Source organism: Erpetoichthys calabaricus, chromosome 3, assembly GCF_900747795.2.
Source record: "Erpetoichthys calabaricus chromosome 3, fErpCal1.3, whole genome shotgun sequence".
NCBI classification, from domain to species: domain Eukaryota; kingdom Metazoa; phylum Chordata; class Cladistia; order Polypteriformes; family Polypteridae; genus Erpetoichthys; species Erpetoichthys calabaricus.
Window position 1 is genome coordinate 280,408,768 of NC_041396.2, and position 21,486 is coordinate 280,430,253.

Below are 21,486 nucleotides of genomic sequence, written 5' to 3' on the forward strand. Positions count from 1 at the left end.
GAGTGAATCAATATAGGAGTGTGTGAGAGTGTGCCTTTCAATGGATGGATGTCCTACTAAGGGTTTCAAACAGTCGCTGCAGGTTTTCATTTCAACTACTTTCCTAATTAGTAACCAATTGCTGCTGATAATGAGATAAATTTCTATTACCTTAACTTCAGTTAACTTTGTTTTTATGGTCCAGAATCCTTAACTATTTTTTATTCATTAACGAGCAGCTAGACAATACCTATCAGATTACCAGTTTACACATTTCCATCCATAAACAATATCTGTTCTAAAAAGAAATGAAAAGAAATGCTGATCTGCTCTGTGCCACAAAACATTTTGATAATGCTCCCAAAAGCAACTGTTTTGGAAATGTCTAGTGTGGCAGAATGAGAGCACTAATAAACCATAGAATTACTTTAAATAACTGGTTTTATTAACAGCAAGAATTTTGTTGTATTGAACATGGTGGTCCTGTACCTGAATTAGTTGGTTGTCTGTTTGCTTGTTTTGAATCTCATTATTGTTTGAAAAAAGAAACAATTAAAGTTTCTAAATTTTTAAAATGCTAGTCAGCTAATATGAAGGCAAAAGTAGTCAGTTCCATTAGTAGCAGTGTTTGACTTACTTATTAAGTAAGAGGCTGATATTAAATCCTGCAGCCACCATGGCCCTCCAGGATCACAGTTTGATTCACATCCATTGTTTCATGGGTGGGAAAACGCAAAATAACATTGCAATGCAAAATACATACTTGACATAAGTAGTACCTTTAAACGAGTTAATGTTCCCAAAGCATCCGGTCCAGATAAAATTTTAGGGCTTGTTTGAAAAACCCATGGCAACCAATTTGCTGATGTATTTAGTTCCATCTTTAATATATCACTGAGAGAATCTGTTGACCCTGCCTGCTTTAAAAGGATAACAGTTATTCCTGTGCTAAGAAAACAGACTACAGACCGGTGTCACTTACTCAGTTCTGTTGAAATACTTTGAGATACAGTATTAGTGCTGGAATACATTAAAAAGAATATTCCAGATAGTCATTGATCACCTCCAGTTTACATATCATCACAACCGAGGCACAGAGCATGTTATATCCCCATACCATCCAGGCACATCTGGATATTAAAAATCATTACATACAGATTAAAGCTCAGCATTTAACATGGTTGTACAAACAGTGCAAACCACCAAACTCCTCAGTTTAGAACTAGGTGCATTACTCTGCAATTGGATTTTGAACTTCCTAACCAATGGATATCAGCATGTGCAGAATGGCAGCATCACACCCTCCATGCAAACCCTTAACACAGGTGCTCCACAGGTTGTTGTGCTGAGCTCTCTTCTGTACTCCTTGTTCACCTCTGACCTCTGTGGGCAGACACAGCCAACACTTCAGCTTTAAATATGTTGTTGACATTGACATCACAGGTCTGATCACCAACAATGATGAGACTGCTCACAGAGAAGAGGTCTACTTAATAACTCAATGGTGTAAGAACAGTACATTCATATTTAATGTCTGACTACATTGGAGGGTATGCCATTGAAAGGTTGAGCAACTTCAAATTTCTTGGATTGTCTTTAACTGGGCTCTTGTCAAAAAGGCTCCCCAGCACCTCTACTTCATTACACATCTGAAGACAACTCATATTTCTTTGTCTGTTTTCACAAACTTCTAGAGATGTACAGCAGAGTTCATCCTCACTCGGTGCATTATATCCTGATATAGCACTTGCTAGGCTCAGGAACGGAAAGCACTGCAGAGGATGGTGCTGGTGGCACAGAATATTACCAGCACCCACTTGCTTTCTGTTCATGACATGTACAACACTCACTACATTAGAAAGGCAAAAAGAATTATTAAAGGCCTCCGTCATCCTGCAGAGTCACTTTTTACACTCTTGCCTTCTGTCAAATGGTAGAGGTCTATTGGCACCTTCACCAGTATATTCAGAGACAGTATCTATCTGCAGATCATGAGGTTGCTGAACAGCCATTAATAATAATAAATACTATACAAGCATGTAGCATATACTGTAAGTATATATTTATGTATGCTGTCGTATTATTTTTTTGTGTGTATTCTGATGGTATTCTACATTTATCACTATTATGTTGTTTAATGGCCGTTTTCTGTGTTAGCCAGTTAACCCCCAAATCTTTTTCTTTACTCTTAACAGTCCTGGACATCCTTTGGGATGAAATTTTTTTTTGTATCACCCATAACCACACCCAACTATATCTTCTTTAGCTTCCCTCTTAGTCTCCTTCTTGGTGCATCTCATCACCCAATCGTCCTCTGACTTTATATCCACATGCCCAGACAACCTTAGTATGCTTCTCATCATTACAAAGCCTATCATCTCCACACAAGGTCTTTCATTTAAGTCAGCTTTAATTTTCCTCTTATCTCATCTCTGTTCTTTCCAGCTTTTCTTAATGTTCCAACTTCACTGGCCATGTCTCACTCCCATAGTACTCCTCACACAACTTTCATAAACTTAACTTTTTAATGTTGGGATGCAGCTCCCAGAATTTCTCCCATGCATGTTATCACCACAGCTATCACTGCTGCGTCCACACCTCTGTCTGTACTGAGCATGTTACCCAAGTAGCAGAACTTTTCTACTTTCACCATAACAACTCCATTTTTGACATGTATTTACATGTACTACTACATTGGCATTCTGCACACTATTCACACACTTACTGCAAACAAAGATCACATCCATTGCCCGCCTGCAGACTATCCTTCACTACATGTCATCTTTTATGCAACCACTTACAGCAAATCATGCATTAGGTTGCGTTTCTTCCAATACCTTTAACAGATATCCCATATGTCCATGTACCAACCTATTCCATCACCATGATGTCACCATGATCTTCTCCTTTAATTCCTATTCACCATTAAATTAAATTCACCATTATTTTTGCCATTAAAATCAGCAAAGAAGAGCTACCATGGCAATGCTTCATGAACTTCTCTGGTCAGCAACTCTGGTCAGAATCATTATCACAAAAAGCAATCTACTCTGCATGGATCTCCGGTGCAGCTCCACCGTAACCTCAAAGCTCATTATCCCCATCTGCTGCATCCATCCACAGTTCATATTTCCTCATACATTAAAATCACTACAGACACTAACCATCCATCCACAGCTAATCTTTGCAATGCTGCTTTCACCAGTTGTCCCTGTCAAAAGCCTTCTGCAGATCTACAAATATATAATGTAACTTCTCTCTTTCACCTGACACTTTTTGCATTTGCCTGACAACAAAGGTTGTATCTGTTGTTCTCTTTCCTATTATGCAAGTTGATAACCATTCCACTCCAGGATCTTCCGCTGCCTTTAACATTTCCAACATTACATTAGCTGGGCCTGCTGCTTTGCCCTTCTTCTTCTTTTTGAATGCTTCTACAGCACCTTCTTATGAAAACATACAGTTTGTTCCTTCTGTTTTCTCACAATGAATTTTACAGTAAATCATACCATTCTACATGTATTTCTTTCAGATATCCATTACTTTCAATCACCATGGTCCTTTCAGCTAGTAGTCTATTGTGCTTCTTACACTAGCAAATACATGTGTCACCAACTTGTTTTCCCCCTTTTTAAACATGGTGTTGCACACAACCATTTCCACTGCATAACCAAATTCCAGAATTCTCTTATCCACAATACTCCAGATACCAAAACTAAAGCTCCCACGTCCTTCTTTATAACCATCAGCACTGGCTGTCCATACAAGTATCCACCCACTACAACGTTCCACTGAATTACTCCAGACATCACCTCCCTCAGCCTGTCCAAAAACTCACTCTTTACCGCTTCTGCTAGCCCATGAGGTCCATGCTGAAACTATACTCATCAATTGTGTACCAACAGTTACCTTAGCAATTTCAAAGCACTTATTCATTCTTTTCACCCCCACCACTTGTCTCCCCATTTTTCTGACACAAATGTACCAACCGTGGCATTGTGGCATTTCTTATACTCTCTCCTTCACATGTCTTACTAAAACAACATCTACATCTCTCCTCCCACCAGACCAGTCTCCCCATGGTGCATCAGGTTTAGGAACATTATAAATCAGGGTCTCCAAATTTATGTTTGATATAGGCAGTTGAGGGTCACCCATGGGGTACTATGAGCTTCATCCCCTCATGCTTTGTAACTCTTACCTATGTACATCATCATGCTGGTATTAAAGCAGACATTTTTAAGGCTGGAAGCCCTTCCTGACCCCAGCCTTCTTTATTCACCTTTTGCAACATGGAAGAGGGATGGTGACTTTGCTCTAAATGTAGGTAACTTGATGAGGAAACACACAAGTAAAATGTAATTTTACTTTGTACACTTGACAATAAAGCTGAACTTGAATATTGATAGAATTTTCATTCACTAAACCCACCTATTCCAGTCTGTGATTGTGGGTGCATCAAAAATTAAATTTAAACAGGATCCACACGCTGTGTCAGTTTAGGTTTGATATTCAACCTAAAATACACATTTCTGATATGTCTAATAAGAAATAATGTAGCAGTGCTGTGGCATGCTGGGCTGGTAACATCACTTCAAGAGAGGCCTGCCAAATGTTTATGCTGATTAAGAAGGGCATACTCAGTTCTGGAACATACTCTGAAGGCAATAGAGGAGGAGAGAATGAAGATACAACTTGTGGCCTTTATGTAAAATGCTACACATCTCTCTGACACACCAGCATTGAGGATTTTAGACAATGAATTATTCAGCAGAAGTTTGTCAAGAAATGCTGCTGGGGCTCCTTCATATCTATGATTATGTGTCCTTATAGTGCCTCATTGTATCTGGGACTGATTTTTTCATCTCTGGTTAAGTCAGAAATTTTACTTTCTTTTTATTATTTTGGGTGTGTTTTTGAGTAGAACTGTTGTTATATTATTTTTTTATTAAGCTTCTGTAAAGTTAAAAGCTTTTGGGACTAATGAAGTTCTATCTATCTATCGTTGTTATTATTATTATTATTATTATTACTACCTACGTTACCTGTAAAAGGCAGGTAATTGCATAAATTTAAAAAAATTTGATATTTCTTGCCTAATGTGTACCTGACGTGTTCCTCCTATACTTTTCTTTGGTATCCATATGTGTCTCAACCTTTCTTGTCTGGTAATTCTGCTGCCAATCTATTAATATTTCAAGGTGCCTTGCTCGACTCCAGTTCGCCTTTTGACTACCACCAATGGTAGATTGGCCCCCATTACCCCTGTAAAAACACCCCTCATATTCTTGTGAGTACTTGCCATGTTTGATGCCGACTCTTAACGTTAATCCCACACCTTTCCTATGTATCCTCATGTGTAGTCCACCTCCCTTGCCTGGCGCTTCCTGTTTCAATTTTGTTTGACTGAGCAATCACAGAACAATTGACCAATCAGGTTACTGGCAGGAACTGGACACACACACATACACACACATTAAGGTTTTATTGCATAGATAAATTATTATTTCTTCAGCATATGCCTTTATCCAAGGTAACTTACAAAGCAAGTTTTAATACATACAAGAATGATTAGAAGGCTCAAGCATCAGAAGCAACAGAGAACGAGATAAAAAAATAAACAAGAAGGAGTAGGAGAACTACTATGTAATTATACCTGTAGCTAGACTAAGGAAAAAAATCAGTATCCTGTCATATTATAAGCCTTTCATATCTATCTATCTATCTATCTATCTATCTATCTATCTATCTATCTATCTATTTATCTATCTATCTATCTATCTATCTATCTATCTATCTATCTATCTATCTATCTATCTATCTATCTATCTATCTATCTATCTATCGTGTTACAATTAACATTGTTAAAGAATCAGATAAAGCTGAAATATATGTGCAGACTTTAAATATTATAATTAGAATTTAATGTAATAGAAGCTTTTTTTGTGTAGGGATTAATGTTAGAATGGATTGGTCTTGCTAATAATGAATGATCAAAAATATTCGCTTAGACGAACGGGATTGTAGTTTTCTATTTATTTTTAACGCTTGATGATATGGGTGGTAAAACTACAATTCCCACAATCCTTATTGCGACCGCCACACTTTCTCTACACCCCCGCCTTTAACGCCGTATTCAGGCTATTGCCGCGAGAGGCCGCTTTAGAATCGGTTTTCTGCGTTAATGGTGGTTTCGAGGAGGTGTTTGCTTAGGTGGTCCAGAGAGATTTTTTCTTTTATGAAGTTTGGTCGTGGTAAAAATAACACCAAGGATCCCTGTCTTGTTATTTTTATCCTTATATTTTGCTGGAAAGAAAACAACATAGACAGGAGAATTCTGAGAGAAGCTGTGGCGGTTGTTGTATGCAGCCGATGCGGCCCAGGGGGTGAGCGGATCAGGGCGTCGGACAGATTTTTTTTTCTGCCGGCTGACGGAGAAGCAACAGTCTTTTACAGCGGAGCTACATTTTAAGTGGACGTCGGTTTGGGAGAGGACGACGAAGATGTCGCATCGAATGGCACATCTCGACCAAAGATCGTAAGAGACGAGAACAGAACAGGATAGAACCGAGCAGCGCGGAAAGTGGAACTCCCTTGGTGGGCCTTGTCTGCAAGAAAGGAATAAGAATACCCAGTTTTTTTTTGTTTTGTTTTTTTTGCTTTATTTTCTACTGGTGTTTTGTGAGCAGAAACCCCTGAAATCCCAGTCCCGGTGCTTAGTTCCGGAGAGCTGGGGTTCAGGGGGTTGGGGTGGGGGGAGAAAAGATCGACGAACGACGGACTCGAGGGAAGGCTGCTGGCGACAGAATGCTCGAAGTCATGTCCGAGCATCAAGGTAACCAAGGAGAATACATTAATTCATTTAATCGTTACCATTTCGCGTCTAGCTGTGCAAAAAAGAAAACAAAAAGGTGGCGTTGGGGTCCATGTTTTGGGTAAGATCACGACAAACTGAACTGTTTGCGAGAAGACGACAAAAATGGTCAAAACTTGTTTTGCAGATGCCAAGGGGGGTAGATTTCGGTGATCTCCCATCAATGACGGTCTTTTGGTTTATTCTTTATTTTTTTTAACAAACGAAAGGCGTCAGGCCTATTGATGCGTTGGCAAAATATGGTCGATGGCAGGATTTTTTTTCCCTTGCCGTGGCATTGTGGAACTGTTTAACGACTCGTGCCTTTTTACATTTAGTTTTGTGGATTTTGAACAGCGATACGTATTTCAGCAGTTTTATTTCACCCCGAGTTCTGTTGTTTGTCCCTATTTTATCTTGCACAGATCTTTTGTTTTTACTTAGTTTTGTACATGGGCTGTGAGGAAATGTTTCAGTTCATTCTTCGTGGGGATAAAAAGGGTGGAAGTAATAAAAGCGTGATTACGGTGGGCTTAATTCTGTTTTTAAAACGACACCACTTTCCTCTTTTTGGTTATCGGGCTAATTTTAAACCGCGTATTACAATACAGTAATCTGTTCGGATTTGGTGATATTTTGTTCCAGATGCTTTTTCTGCTGATGTGACTTTTGACGAATAAAGCCTTTTAAGGTGCCATCGTAACAGAAGGCCATCGAGAAACAGTATTATGCATAGCTTTTTTATCCTTAACTAGTTCTACAATAAACGTTAATACTTAACAATAGCCAAGCCGCTTGGGCCTGGCTTGGAACGGAGACATTCACGTCATATACTGAATTGTGCAATAACAATTTCATGAGAGATGATGGTGTTGGCTACTTTTAGAAGTGTGTAATTTTTTTTTCTGTCTTTCTTTCTCTTCTCAGATTCCCTTATGAAATGCAAACCGGAGTCTCTGGTAAGTACCCCCTGCTAAACCTTTTTTTTTTTTTTTTTTTAACGAATCCATGTTTAACTAGACCTGCAAGTTTTAGATAAAGGTGCATATGTTACCGGCTGTACTGCTGGACTTAAGAATACGTTGTTTTAAGTTTAATACCAAGATACATTGGTGCCATAGTTAACTGATTCTGTCCAGAAACTTAAGTAATAACTGCAGAGAGGATTGATGTAAAATGGACTTCAGCAGAGAAAAGAACAGAATATAATTGCAGTGCTTATAAGTTGTGCCCTTAGCAGCTAGGCGATAAACCTCTATCAAATCAGTAGTTATTGGGATTTATAGGAAATAAGCATTACTTAAAGATGTGCCCTTTGGATTATTTGATACATAAATTGTCAGAGTTAAAGCAATAATGTTGCATGTAGCACCTTTTCTGTAGTTAATCCTGAGATACTTTATGCAATTACATACAGGGAGTTTGTTCATTTATTACCATACTTTATATTAAATTATTAGTATTATACCATACTATATAATGTGCTTTGCTGAAGATCACACATTGAGGTCCAGACAAATGTTGAACCCAGCAATTTTGGGTTTTAAGTCGGGTGTTTTTCCACAAGACCATACTGCCAGTAATTCAGTAGCGTATGTGTGTGTGTGTTTCTACCCCTTCCTCCTCCTCCACTAATTTGTAATATGAGTCTACCCAAATTTGTCCGGCTTTTACCTTGTATTTCTTAGATAGGCCCTAGTCATCATCTGTACTGTTAGGAGAAATTGTGTTCTTAAAATTGAAAGGAATCAAAAAGATGTCAATAACATAAGTTTTATTTTTCTACATAATCAATGTGGACGTAAACACAGTTGCCGAGTTAGCAAACCTGCCCAACTTGGTGCTGGTCCCAGGCCTGAAAAATTAGAGGAGACTGGTGTCTAAAAACTGGTGTCTGGCCAGACAAATTTTAGTCAAAACCTTTAAAGCTGTATGAATAGGGTTAATCAGGCATATCAATCTCATATATATACAAGTCAGAAGAGATAAAATGGAATAAGTAGAAGAAATCACTGGACACAAATGTACTTGCTATAGTGTTCATGAAGCTTTTGGCTTGTGCAGACACTCTAGATTTCATAACTATCTTTGGTTTATTTTTTGTAGAAGAAAGGTCAAGGTTATTCATATGGTGAAAAGAAAATATCTGAGGAAAGCTATTCAGCTGAATTTTAATGTCTTTTACCTTCTTTTTTTGCTGATGCAGTCCTTCACAAATCATGCTGGGATTTTCATGTCCAATAGGAATTGCACTTCTGGGCAACAGGGTGAATGCAGTTTTTCAGAACAAAATTTGCATGGGGGTGTAGGGGGTAAAATTTGTTCATAAGCATGCAGGTTAGGTGAATTGGTAATCCTAAACTGGCCTTACTGTGTGGTTGGGGGTGTATGTGATTGCCCTGTAATGGATTGGTGCCATGTCAAGAGTTTGTTCCTACCTTGTGCCCTGTGCTGCCTGTGATAGGTTCCAACAGACCCCTGCGACACTGTTCAGGACTAAGTGGATTAAAAAAATGCTGACTGACAGATTGTAGGTGGTCAACAGCTTTTCTTCTTGTTGTTTCTATTCACCATATCAAATCTGTGTAATCAATATGATCTACATGCTGAACACCTCAAAAATTATGCCCATGATCTTGTCCACCTTGATTTGATTCATGACCTGGTCATTGTATGTGTCCACTTTGCACATTCTCCTTTGTACTCTGCCATAGTTGTTTGTGTTCAGTTAGTTTGGTTTTCTCCATTGTTCTAAGATTTAAGTCGTTTTGTTGATTAGTGTGTCCTACAACCTACTGGGCTTGTTTTATGTTTTCAATCGGCACATTGTCTCCCTTCCCCTTCTGCTAGCCCAACTCCCATGCTCTTGGGAGCCTTGATATGACTGAGGTGATTTTGTAAAATTAGTTTTTCATTGGATCTATAGCTCTGTCTAAAACATATTGTGAAAGCATTTGTCGCACAAGATAACTGTATTAACAACACTGAACATGCTATTAAAATGGGGATTTTAAATGGAAAGCCTAAATGTGAGTTATTTTTTAATTGTGGTTAATGCATTGTTATTAAAGGGCAAACTGACCTCTCATTTATAACAGAAATGTGTAGGGATCTATTAGTGACAGTGCTGTGATGATGGTTCTACATAATTCCAACAGTAGTTTAAAACTGCTGGTAATTTGTAGTATTTAAAACCACATGAGGAGGGACGTGAGTTACTCAATTAAATGAATATTTGTAAACAGAGGCTAATCAGGAATCGTGACATGACCTGTGTGTGTGAAAGCAAATTTTTATTTCAAATATGGGACATATTAGCTGGAAGTGTATTTCAAATTTTTGTAATCTTCACAAATACTGCCATCTTTTACCATCCATTACTGAGACTGTTCCATCCAGATCATTTGTTCATAGTAATGCAAGGAACTAGCTATTTGTTTTTTGTATGTATTGTTTCTTAACTGTTATTTTCTGACATTACTGAAAGAAGCAGTTAACACACGCTACATTGGTAAGGCAGTTTACATGTTTTGTTTTGGGAGGAGGCTCATTAAATACCAGTAGTCTGGGTGCTGTTGGTGTAAAAAGCCAAGTCTTATAACCAACAAGTTGAAAAAACAGATGAAGAATGTGAACTAATCGAGAAGAAAATTTGCAGGACATTTTTTCTTTGATGCACTTATAGTGATGATGGTTCTCTTATAGAATTCTCTCTCATGGTTGTGCATAACATCACATTGTAAATTAGTAGGCTTCTTCAAATTGGTAACTCTTAAGTTTGTCCAGCGTTAGTGAGTGTCAAAAAAGCTTACAATGAACTGCCGATCTGTCCAGAGCTGTTTGCCTTTTTTTACGCTTGTTTTATTTTTTTGTAGAAAGATTCAGAATTCTATCAAAACTGTACTTCATAAGCATCTCTAAGGGTTACATTTTTTATTTTATTTTATTGTAAGGTCAATGGATTTTCATAATTAATGCAGTCAGTGCCTGGCTATTTTGTAAAACACCTGTTTCCTAAAACATTAATTACATCACAAAAGTTATTTTGTATTCTTGTGAATGCTCTCCTCTATAAACAATCCTTATAAGCATCTCTAAGGGTTACATTTTTTATTTTATTTTATTGTAAGGTCAATGGATTTTCATAATTAATGCAGTCAGTGCCTGGCTATTTTGTAAAACACCTGTTTCCTAAAACATAATTACATCACAAAAGTTATTTTGTATTCTTGTGAATGCTCTCCTCTATAAACAATCCTTTTCTAAAAAAGTGAGAAATGCCTTTAAAATCAGCTGTTCTGTGATGCCAAGCATTGTATATGTGCACGGGTACACAAGAAGTTGCTTACTTTTAGCCAGTGCTCAATGTGGCAAATCGGAAACAATCTTCCTTCTTTGTGGGAATATACAAGAGCAAGATGAGCTGTGGGAGAAGGCTTTAAAGATCAATCCCCCGCAGATCTAGTTTGGATGCTTATTTAAAAATATTTATGAATAATGGACAACAGGAATATGTTACAATTTTTTATAGTTACTAGTGGTCTTTGCCCCCTGCCAGCAGCCACTTCTCCGAAACCCCTCTTAAATGGTGATACAATGGTAAACAATTTTTTTTTTTTTAAACGGTGATACAATGAGAAACAGATACATTTTTTTTTAACTCATCTTTGCTCGAGCAGCTGCTTTCATGCTGCTGCTGCCCTCACACGTAATCTGCAAATCCTTCACCAACCCTTCGCACCCCATACCCTCCCCCCGTCCCCCCAGCGGTTGGTGCCATTGTGAAGAGGGAGCTGAGCACACCCCAAGGAGACGCGGCCACTCCTCTTAAACGGTGATACATTGGGAAACATATAACAGGTGTCTTTTTTCACCTCCTCTTTGCTTGAGAAGCTGTTGGCTTGCTGCTGCAGCGTGGCATGTGATCTGCATTTCGTGCAGAGCTTTGAACATTTAAAAGCCTGTGCAGCACCTGAATATTCAATCTTTCACTGTTCCGTTATTTCCCTGAGTAATATTTTCAGTTTGATTTCGCTAATGCGATCTTTGCTTTCATTTTTTGAGACTTTCGAATTTTCCTACTTCCATTATCTCTAACCTGCTCTGCATGTGTATCACTGGACTTGTGTCTGAAGATTGTAAGTATGTCATGACTTGTCCGTCTTGCAGGAAGTTAGTATCTCTGTCTCTCTTCAAAAGATCAAAAAAAGTCTTGTTGCAAGTTTTTTTTTTTTTTTTTTTATGACAGAGGGATATTGTTAATTTTAGAGATGAGTAAATTCAAAATGAGAGATCATAATAATCCTTTTTTACAAAGCTGTAATTGGTAACAGTTGACTGAATGTTACTAGTCATGCAACGATGCAGACATTTTTGCACTGAAAAGAGAAACCCAACTATGTGTTACTACTAACATTTGTTACACCTACTGTTATTTTGTTGAATGCTTTGCACAGTAGTAATAGTGCTATAATTTCATCAAGGGTCAGCAGTCTGTCTGAAGTGGAAGTGATTTAAACATGCATCCAAAAGCTGAGGCCATAGTGAGCAACTTTTTATCAACAGTTTTTTTGTACAGTATACTTACTGTATATAAGAACTCAAGGTCCAGCTTTGATCAGTCTAGTGATGGTTGAGTCACATGAGTTAGCCTGAACGCTCCAAATGAGCTGCGAATATAAGGGTGCCTGAATTAACAGTCTGGAAGTGTTTAATTTAGGCATTGTTTCTGTCTGAATTACAATTTGTTTCATTGCCTTTGCAACATGTTAGGCATATTTAGTGTCAACAGTGCATTATAAGGTAGTGTTACGTATATGTTGTAGTAAGTTATTTGAGGAATCACATAGTCATGCCAGACTAGCTATATACTATATTGTCTGAAAATCAATCATGAGCTTGTATATTGGCAACTGAAAAAAAATTTTGCTTTTCATTTAGTGTTACTAGCGGTGGTGCGTTTTCCAAAAAAAGTAACGTCTGACACTTTCAGTGCAAGTTGAGCTGTTAAATAGTTTGCCACCTGCTGTATGTTGTGCATTTCACTGTTATATTTGAATTTTGTATTTTCTCATATGTGAATGCTTCATACAAAAAGTCGATTAATAGATACTGAAACCATAATGACTGCTTCAATTCACGTTTCTCCAAGAATTTATGCACAATATATTTACGTATTCATTTTTTAACACAAATTGGAAATGTTCAGCTGAGAAAGTAAACAGATGGAATTTTAAATAGGTGCAGTTGATTATGCCTGTTTCCTAAATTAGGACTCTGTCTCACTATTCCTTTTGGAAATGTTTTAACATTGTTGTGGTTGCAGTGATTGTCCTTTGCTCTACTCTTGTTAGTTATAGGTGTTGTCAAATGTTTTTATATATGTAAGAAAAATGTCCAGATTTTTTAAAGGTACAGGCTCACAACTCTTGCTTTGTCATTTTCTGTTTTAAAATGTGCCTTTTCTACCTGGGACTAGGCACAGTTAAAGAATAGAAAAGACTGTGTTAGTTCTTTCTTTGTCTTTCTAGTGCTTATTTTGTTGAACTTTTAAGTTGGGTTGTGGTTAGAAGCCATGCTTAGCAGCAGGTATTCAAACCTTGAAATTGGCTCATTTTACTTATTGCCTTCTCATACATGAAAGAAGTGATGTGGCATGGTACTATTGTAACACATGATCATTGTTTTTATCTTGTTGTGGTGGTAAACACTCAATGTTTCACTAGGTTCACAATTTCGTAGTTAAGGTGTTAATTTATGGATATGCTTATACATTATGGTTCCTGAAATGGTTTCATTTTGTGGTTGCACAGTATGTTTTGGTACATTTTCATTACACTTTGCAATGCTTTTGGGCAATTTTGAAATGTGATTTTAAATGGGGTCTTGGGTGTGGCGTGTGAGTGATGAATTATGTATGGCACCTATCATAGCAAACCATTAAATGGCAAAAGTAAAAAGTCTTTTGGAATGATATCTGGAAGAGCCTTGCTTATCTGATCTTTGTAGCTTTTTGACTTTTTGCCTGTCAGACGTGATTTTTTTTTTTCTACTTAAAAATGTTCTTTTTATCATTCTGCCGTGTTCAATATATAATTTGGATTAATTTATCCCAGTCCTTTTACTTCGAAGTTTTTAATATTAATGAAAACATCCAAAGTAAAATTGTGTTTAAGTCAGTTTCACTGCCTTGCTTTACAACTGTTTTCTATCTTAGCCTCCTGAGAAGCGAAAGAGGACAGTAGAAGACTTTAAGCAATTTTGCAGCTTTGTTTTGGCATATGCTGGTTATATCCCAACTCCAAAAGAGGTTAGTATCACACTTTTTTTCCTTTCCTGGGTGAAGAGGGTTAAAAGAATCTAGAGAAGTTACAAAATATTTTTTTTGACTTTTATGTATTTTTTTAGCTCATTACTATTGTAATATTGGGTTAGTTGATCATATAAGTTCAGTACATTTTTGATATTTGCTGTATTCAGGAATTTAAGAAGAGCCCTCTCTCACTTAAGGTGTACTAAGAAAGAGAATCAACCACTTAAGTGTATCCCTTTGTTACATTTAGCTGTTAAATTCCACCTAGCCCTCATCTAAGCTTAATGTTTTTTAAGTTACCTAATTTGACACACATGCACGCTAATCACTATTAAGTACTTTTGTTAAAAGGAGAGGTCACAAGGTTTTCAGTAAGAGGTTCTCGCATTTCTAATGTGAATTTCTGGTTCACTTTCTGATATAGAACTATATTTACTCCGTTTCATAGTTAATGCAGGGGTATTCAAGGCGGTAAGGAGCTGCTCAGAAACCTTGTGGTCAGCCCCAGCTTTGTACTAATTATTTTGAAAATGTAATTATAGCCTCTCTTGTGTTGTTTTCAGTTAACTTTTCATCTGTTACTGGATAAGCAAACATATGTTTTATTGTTCTGGCATGCCAATTATTTTTTCAGGGATTTTGTCTCATACTAAATTAGTTGCACAGCATCACTAAACTACAACAGTTTAAACAATTAAAAAGAATGTGGGTTAGTAGGAAAAGATTTTCATGTTTTTGCAATATACTATGGTATTTGTGGTGTTTTCACTTGATTGAGTGCACCTTATATTATTTCTTAAAAAAATATAAATTGGAAAAAAGAGAATTCAAATGTGGAATTTTATAGTATTTTTTCCCCAAATACAAAAAATAAAATAGTTCTCCATTTTTGTCTGCAAGAATATTTCCCAGTATTTTTTTTTTATTTTTATTTTTTTTACAGTTCCAAAGCTCACGCATGTTTAAAAAAGTCAGAGGAGAACATAGGATGAGGTTATGAGTAGCTAGCCACACAATATATCAGTTAAATTTAAAACTATGAATAAATGCTAAAATAGGTTATGCAGGATGATTAAACAAGTACCAGTCTAGTGGGAAAATTGGCCTTTGTAGTACGTAGTCCATTCTAAAAGGTCAGAGCCACATGCAGGCACTATATGAGAAGCTCTTGTATAGAGAAATCTGTGGATTTCTCTTGATGAAGCAGATCGTACAAAAGCCAGTTTTGCATTGGTAGATTAATAAATGAACATTTTCAACCTAAAATAATAATAATACATTTTATTTATATAGCGCCTTTCCCATGCTCAAGGCACTTACAGAATATAATAAAGAACGGCAGCGTATACAGTATATAGCATTGTACAAACCAGATAAATAAAAAAGATTAATACAGTGAATCTGAAAAAAAAAAAAAAAAAAGAAAACAGACAACATAATTGATGGTCTAGCACACACACACACACAGGTTACATTAGCATCTTGACAGAGAAATAAACTGAGAGAAGGGTAATAAAGTCAAATAGAGCTAAAAGCCTTCCTGAACAGATGAGTTTTGAGTTGTTTTTTAAAAAAAATTCATGGAGTCATCTGACCTGATTAATTTTGGTAGGGCAGATGTGTGGCAGAAAAAAATTGTTATTTAATATTTGGTTGCAAAATGGCATTTGCATTCCATTGAATTTTGAATATATATATTTAGGTTTGTATTTTAAAATTTGTAATGGTCAGTAGTGATGAGTGACCCTTGCTGAATTTGATTTACCTGTTTGATGATATGGAAATATCTTAGAACATTGTGAAATGCATTTAAGTCTGTGATGAAGGAGAACCAATTTTGAGTACATTATAATGGTGCAATGGTCTTAATGGTCCATGAATGCTAGGAAAGTGACTGCCAGCTATGCTGGTTTGGTTATTGTGGACAAATAGTGACATGAGCTGTAAGGCAGCCAAGCTAACTATCGTGCCACCATGTCTCACTGGAATAAAATTCACTGAGGCTTTGTTCCCACAGATTTCATAGCAGATACTCATTTATCAAACCAGAAAAGTACAGTCTCTGTCAGTGGCCATATGGAATTAAGACATTGACTTTGCTGGGGTAATTACAAGCAGCCTTATGACAGAAGTACATGTAAAGTAACTTTAAATAATGAAAGAACTTTATAAGTGGATTAACTACATAGGATATTCCTAAAAGTAGCGAAGACTACAGTAAGGGGATGGCATCAGTACTGTGCTGTATGCAGAGAGAATCCAGAAACCACATGTGAAAACGGTCTTTTGTTTCCAGGTGAAACTAATTTTAGGATTAAAAAACTGAAAAAGTGCAATAACATTAACTGTTTAGTATAATAGTCAGGTTGCAAAATCTAACAAATGCTGAGCAGTACTGAATCTGTTAATGAAATATACAACTGGGAAACAAAAATGTACATCGACGCAGCAGGTGACTCTTTTCAACTAACAGGGCTTGCTACAGCTTAGAAAATAACGTAAAATTTTAAGTAGCTTGTTGATCACATGTGATGGCTGTAAAGTTCCAACAACTCTTGTCACAGATTTTCAGGTTGTTCAGCCTTAGGAAGTGGACATTAACCTTTCACAATCAGTGAGCAATACTCCATTGGATCTTTACTTAAGCAGCTGCAGAAAAGGCATGAGGGGAATAATTTAAAAAGGAAAAAAAAGGCTCACCATTAACTGAAATGTATTCTGGACTTCTGACAGGTATACTGTATATTGTGAAAGTGCTCCTTAATATTAGCCCAAATACTGCAGATTGTGAATATGCTTTTTCTGGCCTAACTGGCCTAAACCTCATCTTTACTAACATGAGGGCCCCCTTAATGGTCTAAGCTTGACAAAATTTATGCAGCAGTATACATATGTCGCTGGCTGTAGTCGTCAATGTACAGTTAGGTCCATAAATATTTGGACAGACAACTTTTTTCTAATTTTGGTTCTGTACATTACCACAATGAATTTTAAACTCAGAATGCAGTTGAAGTGCAGACTTTCAGCTTTAATTCAGTGGGGTGTACAAAATGATTGCATAAAAATGTGAGGGCAACTAAAGCATTTTTTTAACACAATCCCTTCATTTCAGGGGCTCAAAAGTAATTGGACAAATTAAATAACTGGGAAATAAAATGTTCATTTCTAATACTTTGCTGGCAATGACAGCCTGAAGTCTTGATCTCATGGACATCACCAGATTGCTGGGTTTCCTCCTTTTTAATGCTCTGCCAGGCCTTTACTGCCGTGGCTTTCAGTTGCTGTTTGTTTTGTGGGCCTTTCTGTCCGAAGTTTAGTCTTCAACAAGTGAAATGCATGCTCAATTGGGTTAAGTTCATGTGACTGACTTGGCCACTCAAGAATTTTTCACTTCTTTGCTTTAATAAACTCCTGGGTTGCTTTGGCTGTATGTTTTGGGTCATTGTCCATCTGTATCATGAAACGCCACCCAATCAATATGACTGCATTTAGCTGGATTTGAGCAGACAGTATGTCTCTGAACACCTCAGAATTCATTCAGCTGCTTCTGTCCTGTGTCACATCATCAATACACGCTAGTGTCCCAGTGCCACTGGCAGCCATGCATGCCCAAGCCATCACACTGCCTCCACCGTATTTTACAGATGATGTGGTATGCTTTGGATAATGAGCAGTTCCACGCCCTCTCCATACTTTTTTCTTGCCGTCATTCTGGTAGATGTTGATCTTGGTTTCATCTGTCCAAAGAATGTTTTTCCAGAACTGTGCTGGCTTTTTTAGATGTTCTTTAGCAAAGTCCAATCTAGCCTTTCTATTCTTGAGGCTCATGAGTGGCTTGCACCTTGCAGTGCACCCTCTATATTTACTTTCATGCAGTCTTCTCTTTATGGTAGACTTGGATATCAATATGCCTACCCCCTGGAGAGTGTTGTTCACTTGGTTGGCTGTTGTGAAGGGGTTTCTCTTCACCATTGAAATGATTCTGCGATCATCCACCACTCTTGTCTTCCGTGGACGTCCAGGTCTTTTTGCGTTGCTAAGTTCACCAGTGCTTGCGTTCTTTCTCAGGATGTACCAAACTGTAGATTTTGCCACTCGTAATATTGTAGCAATTTCTCGGATGGGTTTTTTCTGTTTTCACAGCTTAAGGATGGCTTCTTTCACCTGCATGGAGCGCTCCTTTGACCGCATGTTGTCTGTTCACAGCAAAGTCTTCCACATGCAAGCACCACACCTCAAATCAACTCCAGGCCTTTTATCTGCTTAATTGATAATGACATAACGACGGACTTGACCACACCTGCCTATGAAATAGCCTTTGAGTCAATTGTCCAATTACTTTTGAGCCCCTGAAATGAAGGGATTGTGTTAAAAAAAATGCTTTAGTTGCCTCACATTTTTATGCAATCGTTTTGTTCACCCCACTGAATTAAAGCTGAAAGTCTGCACTTCAACTGCATCTGAGTTGTTCCATTTAAAATTCATTGTGGTAATGTACAAAACCAAAATTAGAAAAAAGAAAACTGTATGACATTGGGGGGGAAAAAAAAAAAATTGGTTACACCTGATAATACTCCTGAAGGTCAAACTGAGAAATTAATTGGTGGTGTCTAAATTAGGCCTGAAAACAAAATTTAATAATACAATATTAATGTAGCATTTCAGTAAATTTTTAGAGAAAAGCCGAGCAAAATGACACCTTTTATTGGCTAACTACAAAGTTTACAATATGCAAACTTTCGAGGCAACTCAGACCCCTTCTTCAGGCAAGATGTAAGATGATTACATCTTGCCTGAAGAAGGGGCCTGAGTTGCCTCAAAAGCTTGCATATTGTAATCTTTTTAGTTAGCCAATAAAAGGTGTCATTTTGCTTGGTTTTTCTCTATATTCACAATGGCTAACAAGGTACAACACCCTAGTACTACTAGTAAATTTTTAGTAAAATTTATGTACATTGGAAAAAGACTACATATCAGCATAATCCTCTAAAATCATCTGTTTAACTGAAATATGGTGTTTGAAGATGACTTCTATTCAATAAAACTTCCCAAATAAATATTGCTGTAAAAAGTTCCACATACCCCTCCTCTCTGTATATAAAGCTGGGCTACCTGAAAGTGTACCTGAACTACCAGATTTGCAAAGCTGATAGTCCAGCTGACTACCATATGTATTTACAAATTTTCCACCTTTGGGTTGACCATGAATACACCTAGCGATCAAGGATTGTAAGTGAAAGTCCTGGTAACCGTGCCATATCTCTGTAAGATGGAGAACATTAAAGTTAGAAGCCACAAGTGTATTGGAGAGATGAGACATAATTCAGTGATAGTGAAAAAAAGGAAAGGTTTAGGCTTCTATTAAAGATTAACTTACTAAAGGTACATAAACAAGTTACTTACTATAGTCAAAATGGCTAGAGACACTAGAATCCTCCTATTTTACCAATATTAATAATTAGGTTTCTGCATAAGAATGGCAGCTTGACAGTGTGAATAGATGTTGGGTATATTACTGTTGACAGAGCACTACAGGAAAGAAATGTTTTGTTGTGGTTTTTGATCAGGTTCTGAATTTGGGGTATGTCTGGTATTTTTCTTTTTATAACTTAAAAAATTTTAATGTTAAGACAGCAATTCATGGATTCACAACATTTGAGGCTTATTGTAACCACTGTACGTAGTGTTAATGAAAATTTAAATGTTGGATGCTTTGAGTTTTGAATATATGCATGAGGGTTTTTTTCACATCAAGAATTTGAAAAGTTATGCTATTTAATAGGCAGCATTGTTAGTTTTTAGGCAACATTCTGACAATTTATTGTCTCTTAAATCTGAGTTCATTTTTAATAATATGCCATTGATGCAGATTTGTAGGGTCAGTAATAACATGCTTTTGTTTTTTAACTTCTAACAAAGTGCATTGCTGTGTTAGATTTTATTGCCCTGGCGTGTGTACAATTATTAGTGTGTTGTTTTTTTTTTTGGTTTTTTTCCTCTTTCGTGTTTCTCAGAGTGTTTTCATTGAAGCAGCAAATTTTAGTTTTAGTGCAGATGATAGAAAATAGCCTTGCTCCACTTAGAGCAGTTGCTTATTCAGTGTCATTTGTATTAATACTGCAGACTTAGAACAGACAATAGCTTTGTTCCTGATAATGCTGTATAACAGGATCTGAAAACATGAAAATGACTTTGTGCATTTTCATATAGTGTAGATTTTGTGTGTTCATGCTGTGGATGAATGGGAATAAGTTAGTGCAGGGCGGTATGACCAAAATTCTATATCACGGTATTTTTCAAAATTATACCGGTTTTATGGTATTCGACAGTATTTTTTTCCCGTGCATGAGTGGATGTTAACCACATTTTCCACTGCAATTTCTGCAGGAGACTAAGAATAACCTATTCCACTGTCATGAGAATTGTACATTGTACAAAAAAACATTTTAATGTGCACACACGTATTAATACAGGTTTGCATGGCCCCATAAAGTGATAGTTTTCAAGGGGGTGGCAATAATGACGAGAAGGAATCACATTACATGACAGCTGCAGTCAAAATATAGAACTTTTTTATTGAGCAAATTTTGCAAACGACTTAAACTATAATTTTGACAACATATTTTCAATCATCCAAAGAGGCATTTAGACTTAGTAAAATATCCCAAGGTGCTTGTCAAAAGTTGTATTGCACTGAACATGTTTTAGAAAATGAATAAAGGGTAAATTTTTTTTTAAACCAACTACACTTTCTGTTAATGTTCCCAGTCTCTGTCCACTGACACATTAGCTATATGGATTGTAATGACGTTGGTTATCTCGATTCACCGCTTGCTTTTTTTGTTGTTGGCAGTACCTTTGGCAAACGCGTCTGACTTGAGTGTCCTCTAGCTTTTTCAGTTTTACCTGAGGACACGGAGGGTACCAATCTTTGTTCCATACATTCATGGTACACCAAAGCATGTTTGTGGCTAAGATGGTGCAGCAAATTGCTTGTGTTGCCGCCTCCGGCAACAACTTTAGCTCGACAGCATTTGCAGTAAATAGTTTGTTTGGTCTACATCCGACCTTTTAAAACCAAAGTATCTCCAGACAACAGACACGGCTCCTTTTTTCGGCAAAAGTTCTTCTGTGTCATCACGTTCAACTTTATCATCTGCTACAGCTTCAGTTTCTAAATGTTCTCTGTCCAGTTTCATTGCTCAATACCTCCACTAATGCACATACTCCGTTGCATGCGTGTTTAGTGGTGTAGCAGTGAAAAAGGTCCCCCCCTTAAACAGTTTTCCGCTGCACCACGTTCTGAACGTTGTTTAAGCTATTTAAACCTGTATTGCGGAAT

The 21,486-nt window shown here is 37.0% G+C and overlaps 1 protein-coding gene across 2 annotated transcripts in view; it reads left to right on the forward strand.

Annotated features, from left to right (window-relative positions):
• Nucleotides 1-21,486, forward strand: part of phf23b (PHD finger protein 23b) — a 61,750-nt gene that overhangs the window by 21,653 nt on the left and 18,611 nt on the right. Inside the window, exons 1-3 of one of the 2 annotated variants that reach the window (XM_028798440.2) lie at nucleotides 6,125-6,814; nucleotides 7,760-7,791; nucleotides 14,049-14,141. In XM_028798440.2, coding sequence (XP_028654273.1) covers nucleotides 6,787-6,814; nucleotides 7,760-7,791; nucleotides 14,049-14,141 — 153 coding nt within the window. In that variant the 5' untranslated portion in view covers nucleotides 6,125-6,786. Of the gene's footprint in view, nucleotides 1-6,124; nucleotides 6,815-7,759; nucleotides 7,792-14,048; nucleotides 14,142-21,486 lie in introns of those variants that run through there. The other variant, XM_028798441.2, reaches the window with a different exon arrangement.